General features: G+C 39.6%; 1 protein-coding gene across 1 annotated transcript; it reads left to right on the forward strand.

Annotated features, from left to right (window-relative positions):
• The first annotated feature begins 375 nt into the window (after nucleotides 1-375).
• On the forward strand, nucleotides 376-7,254 carry mchr2b (melanin concentrating hormone receptor 2b). Its single transcript, XM_015048385.1, has 2 exons — nucleotides 376-1,030; nucleotides 4,197-7,254. The coding sequence occupies exons 1-2, from the start codon at nucleotides 627-629 to the stop codon at nucleotides 4,837-4,839; spliced, it is 1,047 nt and encodes a 348-aa protein (XP_014903871.1). The 5' UTR covers nucleotides 376-626; the 3' UTR covers nucleotides 4,840-7,254.
• Nucleotides 7,255-11,295: the final 4,041 nt, after the last annotated feature.

The following is an 11,295-nucleotide window of genomic DNA, read 5'->3' on the forward strand; positions in this document are numbered from 1 at the left end:
AATTATATGAGGTGCACAGGAACTGCAGAGAAATACATTATATGAGAATGAATTCAGTTTAATCTAAAGATCCCAATCTAATCCTAATCTAGCAGCAGAAAATATAAACTAACCACACATATTATTGACTGATTATATTGGGGTGGAAGATCCTGTGAAACGCTTTTTTAGTGCATTTGTGTAGTCGTGCAAAAGAAAAAAAAAATGGAGTTCATCCAATAAAATGAGATTTGACTTTGAAGTTGGGGTTGATGTCCAGTTCAAAAGCATTCTTTTCACTTGCTTATGTCACACACACACACACACACCCCCACACACACACAACCCACATGGGATCACAGAAGGGAGGGGAGCTGCGCGTCCACTGAGGCTCTCGGCGCGTTTGGAGCAGCAGCTGAGCGCAGTTACTGGCCAGATCACAGCTGGTTCATATGCCATCTGTTGCTCAAGTAGTCATCCTCGCTCGTACGTTTTTTCGTTTTATTTATTTATTTATTTTACTTTTTCATGCAAAATCTGACGCGGATTGGCGCCTCTAACGGGGAAAGTGAGCAAGTTTTACGCACAAGTTTGGAGAGCAGACGGCAGCCGTAGTCTGCGAGTTTTTGTAAAGCGGACACCTAAAGATGAACGAGACCGACATTATCTGCGAAAACATATCGTCGTCCAACTTTAGTGATTTGTCATGTTTAACTACGTCTGCCGCGCCTTACAGCCCCATCGACATCACCACCTTCATGCACATTTTCCCCTCCATCTATGGCATCCTGTGCTCCGTCGGAGTCATCGCCAACGCGCTGGTGATCTACGCGGTCGCAGCGTGCAAGAAGAAGATGGTCTCGGACATCTACGTGCTCAACTTGGCCATAGCTGACATGCTGTTCCTGCTGGTGATGCCCTTCAACATCCACCAGCTGGTCAGGGACAGGCAGTGGGTCTTCGGAAACTTTATGTGCAAGGCGGTGGTGGTGGTGGATGTCAGCAACCAGTTCACCACCGTGGGGATAGTTACAGTGCTGTGCATTGACCGGTAAGTGGTAACTTCACTCTCGGTACGTCAGCTTATTTAATAATGTTATGTAGGGGCAATGGAAGCATAAAAACGTGGGAACGATATGCAAAAAATGATCAAAAACAGACTTGAATGCAACAAAAAAAGAATACATTTTCTGAATTGGATTTTTTAAATGCACTAACAAAACAAACTGTTTAAATTTAAAGTATATTTGTCGAAACAAGTTTCTGAGAAGAAGTTATGTTATTGCTAAAAGTTTCATAAATTAGTCAAATTCCAACCATTTATTTAAAACTTTCCAACTCAACTGCATTGGTTTACTTTTAATTATTACATTTATTTTTTGATCTGTCCAAACCAGTAAAAAAAAAAAAAAATAAATAATAAAAAAAAACAGAAGAATTGGTTTGAGATGAAAATGAAATATCAGTGAAACAGCAATAAATGTTTGCATTGTTTTCTAAAACTTTTTCCATTGCAACCACAGCTTAAATGTGACATCCAATGACGTGTTCAGCATAAAGCTTGTTGGCAGACTTGACTTTGGGAATTACACTTTTTCTAACTAAAGCTTTGTTCAAACATTAATTTTCACTCCAACACAGAAGCTCTCTGAATCACTAGTCTTAAGATAGCTTCCAGTTTCACACCAAAATCACATATATATTCACAATACAACTCATACAGTGCTTTATAGATTTGTTTTCTTTTTGCTGACTCGCTTCCATGTTTCATCAGAGTAAATTTAATGCCAGACTAGATTATGTAAATACCGCTAATGCAGTTTTCTAATTCATTAAGTGATAAGACACAAAATAATAGCAGCACCCTCGGGTTGTTGGGTTGTTCCACCCCGACTAATGCCATCAAGGATTTCACTGGCAATCAGACTTTCACAATTTTTGTTGAGGAATTCTTCGCTTCTCTCTTCTTGGCAGATTTACTTCAGTTCAGCCATGTTGGACAGATCCAGCCATGCACTGGTTTAGATGCCACTCTGGGCACTTTGGTGACCTCTTCACTCAGTCGCTGTTACAAGTTTTCTCCATCTGGGAATCATCTGTGGTTCGCTGGACGTGTCATCAGTTGAAAACTGGTTTTGTGTTTAGGGATGCAAATCAAAACGCAGTTTTTAACGTCTGACAGTAAACATTATTTTTCCAAATTGACGTGGGCTATTAAAACCAGAATAGCTTTTATATCTAATATCCAGTAGCCCCTATAATTGATTTTTATTTTAAGCTGGATATATGAGTGGATGTCAGTGAAGTTTCATGTTTTTTGTTTTTGTTTGTTTTTTTAAATAGTACTGCAAGAGTTACAACACAGGCTGTTATGCAACACATAATGTTCTCTAAATAAATGACCCAGGTTCCATGTTTACCATCTCAGGACATCAGGAACAATTATATTGGTCATTCTGAACTGATAAGGATCAGTTTCACAGGAACACCTGGAGCAGGGGTCGGCCTCGGAGCATGAACGCTGCACTATATAGATTTCCAGAGGGTCATTATCCAGCAAATTGTGTCTTGTGAGAGGATCTGTTCAGTAAACAACTCTTATACTGTCAGTCATGAAATCATGAAAACGAAAATCCAGCCATCTTGAAACCTGTAATTTGTTTTCTGTTTTTATACACACAGACATAGAAAGCCTCTTAAAATCATCAAACACTTCTCTAACCTTATCTACGTCACCTTTAAACCAAGATGTTATAAGCAGCAGTTTGAAGGAAGAGTGTAATCCTCACCTGATTTAGAGTAGAGGACGGCTTTGAAGTGCAAAATTAAAACGGCTTTCAATACAAAATGAGATAGTAAAACTGTTGTGACTTGTAAAGCCTCGCAAAACCAGCATTTTAAGTTTGAAATGAACCTAAAATGCTCATGTTCATGTCTTTGGACATGTTTTCTTGCTGGATGTTATAAATTCAAACACTTTAAATTGCACATTTGGCTAAATATTGATCAGATGTTTTAGGGAATTTTTCTGCTAGAAAAGACAATGAGCATTCCAAGAAAAGTGTTTTTTTTTATTTTTTGTAATTTGACCATCATGGAAATAGAAATAAATCTGTTTTAGTTTCTCTTCATTAAAGGGGACCTATTACGATTCCTTGGAAAGGTCTGAGGGCTAAACAAAACATGTTCACTATATTTTATGAAAAAAATAATCCTCAAAGAGACTTTCCCCGATCAGTTCTACCTTTTTTAGCTTTCAGAATGAGCTTTTTTAGGACCTCTTATCACTTTAAATATAAAAAAGTGATAAGACTTTTAAACAAGGTTTAGTTGGCCAAGCCCAACTAAACCTTGCTGCACACATATGTACCTTCATGCAACCATGCACCTTTAACCTTTAGTCAGACCTAGAAGCAGAAGAAGTAGAGCTTCCTGCACAACCATCGAGATGCAAAAACAAAACACTTGTCTTTTCCAGCAGCCATTGTTCAGTTCATCTCTGCTTGGGTTGCTATAGGTGAGGCGCTGGGCTTGGCTGAGGTTGGTAGTAAATGGGGCAGTGCCGGCCATTTGTGACTTAACAAGTGGGGAGATTTGAAATCGTTTTCAAGTCACCAAAGAGACATGAACTTGTTTGCCAGAAAAGGGCTTGGTGGTTATTTTTAAGTGACACTCGGATTGTTTAGAAGCTGTAGAGACTCAAATGGAAGTATAAAATCCTGCAAAAAATGAATTTATCACAATAGGTCTTCTTTCAAGCACGTAAAGAGTCATTTTCCTTTTCCTATTCGTCCTTTAGAATCTTCCCAGCTATTAAAACTTCAGCAGAATGTCATTTAGAAAATTGCAAAATTGTTGTCATAGAAAATCTTAACAAAGACGGCGACACAACACTAAAAGGTGGATGGGTGTATATAATTTACCGCACTTAAACTGCTCTTTTTCTTGCATGGTTTTCCAGCTCCCTGCAATAAAAGCAGCCAAGTCTAATCTTATTATAAATCTGCAAGCACTTCCTAACAAATAAGCTTTTCATCAAGACAGAGAAAGGAAATTTTAATGTAGTGCAGTCAGGACCCGCATCACTGCGGGTCCTGATTTCAAGATCCTCCAGCATTAACATGACTGCCTAAGAATCTTTGTCATGCACTGGAGAAAAAAAAAATCATCTTTATTCTCTTTTTCATGGTGTAAAAATCTTAATGTCTTCCTGCCAGGTATATCGCCATTGTGCATCCCAGCTCAGAGCGGCGGACCGTCCAGTGGACCATCGTAATCAACTTGCTGGTGTGGCTGGGCAGCGTCCTCCTCACCGTGCCCGTCATGATCTACGTCAAGGTGATCCGCAGGGAGCACATGGAGGTGTGCATGATGTACCTGGACGGGCCGGAGGACATGTACTGGTACACGCTCTACCAATCCATCCTGGGCTTCATCATCCCGCTCATCATCATCAGCACCTTCTACTCGCTCACCCTCTACCACGTGTTCAGCTCCATCCGCCGCGTCAAGCGCAAGCAGTCGGTGTGGGCCAAGAGGGCCACCAAAATGGTACTGATGGTCATCGCCTTGTTCCTGATCTGCTGGTCGCCCTACCACGTCATCCAGGTGATCAACCTGAGCAACAACCGGCCCACCATCGCCTTCGTCTACGCGTACAATATCAGCATCTGCCTCAGCTACTCGCACAGTTGCATCAACCCGCTCATGCTGCTCATCTTCGCCCAGAACTACCGCGAGCGCCTGTGCAGCCGGCAGAGCGCGCTGCACAGCTCGCAGCACTCCTCCAAGGTCACCGTGGTCAAAACCGACGGCTCCAGCTCGGCAAACGACCCCAACTACCGCATCACGGTCATCTAGTCCGCTTCACTTATACGGTGTAACAAATAGGTGGTGTACTTTTTAGAATTGTAAACAGATTTGCTATTACACAGAAGAAGAAGTAAAAAAAAAAGCCTGAAGCGGCAGCATCAAATCCAGCTTTAATAAAATAAACTCTAAATAAAGGCACTGTAATTTTGTTTTTGGATGAATCCTCAGAAAGCACAGGCCGCACACAGCCGGTCGGCTCACGACGGACTGAATTCCACGGCGCAGCTTCGCTGGTCCTTTCACCAGTACCTACTGTGGCGTCTTCTGGCTGAACAGACATGATCTGCTGTAAGTAATCCAATCAAGAAGTCACTATAAGGGCTCATGATTTGTAACCAGAGGCCTCAATAATCCACAGTTTACTGGTACAGATAAGAGCTGCTCTGTTTTGAAATGGAGCAGCCGTAAGGCTTTCTGTGCCACTTGTCACGGTTTTAAAACTTTGTCGCGCAGAACGAGGGACGCTTTTTATGGAAATAACTTGTAAATTGGGTTTACTGCGTTGTAAAGGGTACGTTTAACGGCGGACCGAGCCTGTGAGAGCTAGTTCTCGTTTGTGTTTGGCTCCTTTAATTGTGAATAAAGCCCACGTACAATAATAAAGTATAATTTATTATTTAAAAACACACAAATACTGAAAAATAATATATAGTTGTAGTTGTCTCTGGCTATGTTTTCTCAACATATCAGAGAGGATCTTTGAAGGATTTAAGTGCTTGCTAACGGGGAAAGTACTGTATTTATAGCCTGTTGTTAGGACTGGCCCTGCGCTGATGAATTGTGTTTGTAGGAAATGTTGTATTTAAAGAACAACGCACTGTATTTATGATGAGTGCAGAGTCACACGGTGTTCAGCCCACTTCTGTCGGTTTCCGACGTCAAATATTGAGCGCTGTACCAGAAAACTCCTCTCAGGGACTGCTTTACGAAGGTCAGAAAAATATACAGCGGCTCTCAACGATCTCTCAGCCTGTGCAGTTACCACCGCGGTTAAGTATCCTCTGACAGCTTGCAGCACAACGTTCTGATGCCGTATTGAAATGTTTGAGCCACATGCCTCAGGAGAGACGAACATGTGCATGTAACGTAACATGTGACTTTAGGAGATGAAGTCTTGCAAAAGTATCCACCTCCTTTGAACCGTTTCACACTCCGTCAGCTCAGACTTTATCGTGTCTTACTGAGGTTTTGCGGGACAGGCCGTCACAACGAGGCGCAGACGTTTGGGGAAAAGGGTAGATGGTTTGCAAATTGTACGATGTTGTGCCTTTTAATTTCAGTTCCCCAGAGTTAACGCTGTTTAGAACCACTTTTCACCCCCTGCAGCATGATACTGCCACCACCGTTTGTCACTGAGGGGATGGTGTGTTCAGTGTTAGTTTTCATCACACAGTTTTGCATGTGGGCCAAAAAGATCAATTTCGTTGTGACATATTTTTAGGGGAAACCCTGCAAAGAGGACTTTTTAAAACACTCATGCCGTTCTTTGTGTAGGTTTAAAGTCGCAGCAAAGGGCTTTAATGTGACAAAATGTGTGAAAACTTCTACAAGGCACTACATGTACACGTTGACATATGGGTTTAAATATATGTATAGTTGGAGCAGGTGTTTGCATTGGTAATTTATCATGTCATTGTGTTGTTTTCTGTGTATTTTTGTGACTGCGAAACTATTTTTATAAAGGATTCAGCAAACAACCAGTGATATTTCACAAACACTGTAAGGGACTGATATCGGTTTTGCATCATCGTTCGGTCAAGTGGAGGATAAAATGTGAGAGAAAATGTACAAAAAAAGATTTACTTTATCTCTTAAATATGATTAGATGTTAAAATAAAGTATGACGAATGGGTCAGGAACAAGTGAATAAATGCTTAAGGACTGTTTTATTATTGTTTAAAAAAATAGAGCATAATGCTATAAAACATGACTGATCAGCACCAAGTGTTCTCCAGTCATTTTGATTAATCGTTTGAAAAATACTTTTTACTTCGTTTGTGACTTTTTTTTCTTTTTTTTGGATTTACTCAAGTTAAATTAAAGCAAGTTGTCACTGTGGAGTAACTAACTCAGACTTAAAGAGTTGTTTATGAAACCAAACATGTTCCTGCTTCATTCCTTGCGTCTGTTTTTCCTGATTTAGTGCTCTTGTTATCGTCTTGTAAAGGGTCTTAATGTTTGTTGTGGCGCTTGAGCACTAAATGTGATGTACTGTGACCCAGATTGCTTCTGCAGATGTTGCCCCAGAAGTGCTTTGCAATGTCTGTAAGAGTCCTTCCCTGTGCTTCAATCAAGGCTTAGTAAAAATCTGTGGAAATTTGTAGTTTGTGAAAATGTGACTTGTATTTTATTTATTTATTTTTTTCTTTAGTTACCTCCCATCATTAAATAAACATTTAAAATAGGAAAAGACGGCTGACAAAAGATGGTTTCCATTATTTGAATTGACCCAGCCCAAGGCATACTTAAACAAAGTAGCTGTAAGTGACCTCCAGGCCAACAGGGGGCTCCCCAGAGTTTGTCGCTTCTCATGCGCAATCCAGAGCTCAAAAGCTGAACATCTGTGGTGAGGATTGTAAAAAAAAATAATGAGAGTAATTTTACACTGTAATTAGTCATCCTGTGTATGAATGATAAATTTCACGTTAGTTAAAATTCTAAACTTGTACACAACAGTCAGTTAAATTTCAAGCAAAGTTTGCTCAGGAGTTCATCCAATCTTGAATTAGGTCTGATATTATGTTACAGTCTTTTTCCAAATTGTATTAAATTAATCTGCGTCTTCATATATATATATATATATATATATAGATATATATATATATATCTATCTATATATATATATATATATATATATATATATATATATATATATATATATATATATATATATATATATATATATATATATATATATGTAACGTTACTTCATAACCGGGGATGGTGTACTCCTGATTCATCTTCAACCACACCACATAAAAGCAGTGGAAATTGCTCCGCAGTGTTTTCTCAAGCTCATTTTCTTCTTTATGACACCAGCAGCAGACTGTGGTGAATGGGAAGGGAGGCTGCGCAAAGGGACTAATATAAAACAAGAACCCCTGTCAGTTATAGTGTTGCTGAAAGCTTCTTCACTTAGCAATGGCATAACATTCGTCTCATCTTGCGGCGCACAAGCCGTCGCCTCGAGTGACCTTGGATAAGAGCACAACCTTGTCTTTTAGATGGATTCTCGTGTGAGGAGCTTCAGACTGACGTCGCCAAAGGTTTCACACTCTGAGTCATCTTCTGGAGGGTTTCATAACATTTTTATGATTTAGGTTTGTAGAATTACTGCTTTGTGGTGCACTGCTGATGAGAATTATTGTAAAAGCCAGAGTGGTAATTTGTTAAAAATAATGTTTGTGTTTTATAGTTGAAATAAAGCTCTTAGCTGCAGAAAATACGATTCCATTTTTGCTGAGAAAATAAAGCTCCAAGAAAAGAAGAAAAGTTGCCTCCAGTGTTTTGACATGTTTCATTGGCGAATATAAAAGGAGCTGTAATGATATGCCGCTGCTTCATATGCTGACGTGGGAGTGCTATCAAATTTCTTATTCAAATCCTAAAAATGAAAGTTGATAAAAACTTCTTGAAATGTCAGACTTCTGTGTTTTGTTTTGTTTTTCTTGCCAGCATATAATGAGGCAACCAATTTAATTAAGTTGACAGGAAAGGATGAGAAGAGCACAACAATCATCCAGGAAAGATAAACGCGATTAAAGTAGCAAATCTGAAAATGATCTTTAATTTAAATAGAAACTCAAGGAGTTTCTACATTAACTCATAAAATAAAGTGTGATAATTGAATCTGTAGAGTAACCAGTGTTGATGGTTACTACATTCCTGAGGAAAACACGCTCTAAAATGTCTAATCAAAGCCTCTTTTGCGCCAAATACATGGGGGAAATTGTTCCTCCTCCTATTATTGTTTTGTATACATTATCTCAATTAAAAGAAAATTACATTTTCTCACTCAGTGTGGTTTTACAGCTCCCACTCCCACAGATTCTCGTAAGAGTTAAGAAATATCTGACCCCCACCAGCAGCACCTGTGCTGCAGCAAAAACACATTCCAGCTGTAACTCAATAAACCCAACAGCAGTCCTTTCATTCCAAGGACAACAGTGAGATCTCATGATTTCCTCCACAGTTCTTCTTCTTCTTCTTCTTCTTCTTCTTCTTCTTCTTCTTCTTCTTCTTCTTCACTGCTTACAGTCAAGAGATGGTGATGAGATCTCAATGATGTGTGTCTCAGGAGCGGACGGCAGCTGAGGAAGTACCATGAAATTATGAAACTATACACATATAAGAAGATGTCTGCATGATTTACAGAGTCTGCTACATGTCTCCAATTTTGAGTTTAAGGCAAATCAACATCAAGTGGTGGGTCACAGTGAAGCGGATATATATGGTTTTCAGTATATGTAGCGAAAATAAATGTAACTTCCTGTTCCCTCAGAGTCTAAATACCAAGTGACATTGAACAAATGATGCGAACATGCGATTCGTGCAAGGGAGATGTGTGTTGATGTTCTCAAGCGAGGAAGTAGCTGAATGAGAGCCTAAATTTACTTTGCCAACACACAGAGGAGTATCAGAGCGGGCAAGGGCAGGAACTGCTGGAGGGGGAACTGCTGCAGCAACTCAGTAAATAAATAAATGAATTCGCTTGTAGATTTTCTTTTCAGAATATTTTGGAGGGCGTCTGAGAGTCAATGCTGACCTTTCTGGCCCTTTAGACTAGAGTGAGCTGTGTGTCAGTCCAAGCTAAAGTTTGAAAATGTTGCATTCCTTATTTAACCGTGGAGCCGGATTCAGTGTGCGTTCTTCCTCTTCTCACGCCTGTTACCTTAAATTCATTTCATTAAGCGTGCTTTTATCGCTTTCGTTCAAACTTACATTGGGAAGTTTGAGCAAACAATTTGTCCCTACTTCAGCATTCTTGAGAAAATAGCTGCAGGTGAAATTGTTGGAGGATGTTTTAATTTCTGGATCAGAACAGAGATGTTGGCAGAAACAAATCCCTCATTTATTACTGGGTTATTGTGTGAATGTAGCGCATGCTGCCGGTCAGCTCGTTTTATGGTGAAGGTCCGATTTTCTAAGGCTGGTCTAGTGAAATGAAAGCCTCACTGCCGTATAATTCTGTTGTAGATACTGCAGATGCTATGTAAATATATGTGTATTACAACCTGTTCTATTTAATAAACCAGATGATTTGTTCTGAATATTTTGCTTGTCCTGCACAATAACAGGTCTTATGTGTCCTAGACCAATGCCCTGAGGAATGATTTTGCCACATTTATCCACACATGGAGGGTTTAGTAGTATGGTGTTACATTAAGGACAAAATCTCTGAGAAGCGAGCGCGCATAGCAGGATTTCCATTTATTCACTGGCCAATGAACGCAGCACAGTGCGCAGTAAAACAGACTCCTCCACCCATCCGTATGCACTCGCCAGAAAATAGTGCTTGTTTTTTGCTTAGTGAATGTATTTGTTAATTGGAGGCGGTAACGCTCCTGAGTAATCTGATTGGCCAGATTTCCAGGTCAAATGTGGTGATGGCCGGCACGGGACTTAGGACAACAGGAGAAGAATGTGATGTGGATTCAAAGCGTAGAAAAGGAAGAGGTGGAGCAGGAAGGAAAGGAAGGAAGAAAAAGGAAAGTTTGTTCATTTTTCCTTTCCTTTACCACCCTCCTCCTTCTGCTCCTCTTCATCTCCTTTAAGGCCAAGTCCTGTGCTGCCTACATAGGTTTGGATTTTTTTTTTCTCCTTCAATAATAAAACATCTTCATTTAAAAATGGCCTTTTGTGTATACCTGTGTTGTCTATGACTAATATTTAAATTGGTCTGATGTTCTGAAACATTTAACTATGACAAACATGCAAAAAAAAAAAAGGAAATCAGGAAGTGAACAAACACGTTTTCACACCACAGTAACTGCAGAATGCTTAGTTTTATTTTAAAATCGTTTATGTAAAATGCATAAAAGTTCAATAATTTGTTAAAGAAAAAAAAACAATTAGAAATTGCCATAAAAATAGTGAAGAACACTAGTCTTTTCTACAAAAAAATGATCAGCAGTTGATTCAAACTGAAACAAAAATCACAACTACATGTATTTTTTAATGCTGCAGCGACAACAAATATGCCACTGAATGCAACGTTGCATCATGCCGCATCCTGTAAATGAAAGCACAGGACCTATAATGCCTGCAGTGCAGTGGGTTAAACCTCCGAGAACTCAAGTGCATCAGCAGCATTGAAACAACTTGTTACTTGGCAAGCATTAACTCAGCCATGTTTTGCATGTGTGAAAATATGACTGTGACTTGCTCCTTCTGTGCCTGCAGGAGCATCTCTTTATAAAGGTGCTGCTGCCAGGAAACTAGTTT

This window comes from Poecilia latipinna, unplaced genomic scaffold (genome assembly GCF_001443285.1).
Source record: "Poecilia latipinna isolate Pla-1442-1.1 unplaced genomic scaffold, P_latipinna-1.0 Scaffold879, whole genome shotgun sequence".
Taxonomy (NCBI): Eukaryota; Metazoa; Chordata; class Actinopteri; order Cyprinodontiformes; family Poeciliidae; genus Poecilia; species Poecilia latipinna.

Excerpts from the sequence above, each read along its gene's own strand:
- mchr2b (XM_015048385.1), top strand. The coding sequence starts at position 627 with ATGAACGAGACCGACATTATCTGCGAAAACATATCGTCGTCCAACTTT. Across the intron at positions 1,031-4,196 it reads ACAGTGCTGTGCATTGACCG|GTATATCGCCATTGTGCATC; the intron begins GTAAGTGGTAAC and ends TCTTCCTGCCAG.